This window comes from Penaeus monodon, chromosome 19 (assembly GCF_015228065.2).
Source record: "Penaeus monodon isolate SGIC_2016 chromosome 19, NSTDA_Pmon_1, whole genome shotgun sequence".
In the NCBI taxonomy this organism is placed as follows: Eukaryota; Metazoa; Arthropoda; class Malacostraca; order Decapoda; family Penaeidae; genus Penaeus; species Penaeus monodon.
This window is the reverse complement of record NC_051404.1, coordinates 15827316-15827568: the sequence shown is the minus strand read 5'-3', so window position 1 is coordinate 15827568 and position 253 is coordinate 15827316. Positions and strand designations below refer to the sequence as shown.

Here is a 253-nt window from a genome sequence, read left to right as displayed (position 1 = left end):
TATTCTTTACTCCTTAGTCAGCAGGATTATAAGCCAAACTGCATCCATATGTATCCCTTACATAAAACATCAAAGTACCTACCCATATCCTAATTTAACCATATTAGTTTTAATTTTCTCGAAAACTATTTCTTTGCTTGCCGGGGATGAACTTCCAGCCTGGTGTTCAATATACAGGGCAAGCAGGTGGTTGACAGCTGCATGACTCCAGTAGGTTATTTCAACATCTGTAAATAACAACAAGACTGTGATG

General features: G+C 37.9%; 1 protein-coding gene across 1 annotated transcript in view; it reads right to left on the bottom strand.

Annotated features, from left to right (window-relative positions):
• The window catches only part of LOC119585090, a gene marked incomplete in the record, with an annotated part of 23795 nt that overhangs the window by 11416 nt on the left and 12126 nt on the right, over positions 1-253 (bottom strand). Inside the window, 1 exon segment of the mRNA XM_037933708.1 lies at positions 83-227. Coding sequence (XP_037789636.1) covers positions 83-227 — 145 coding nt within the window.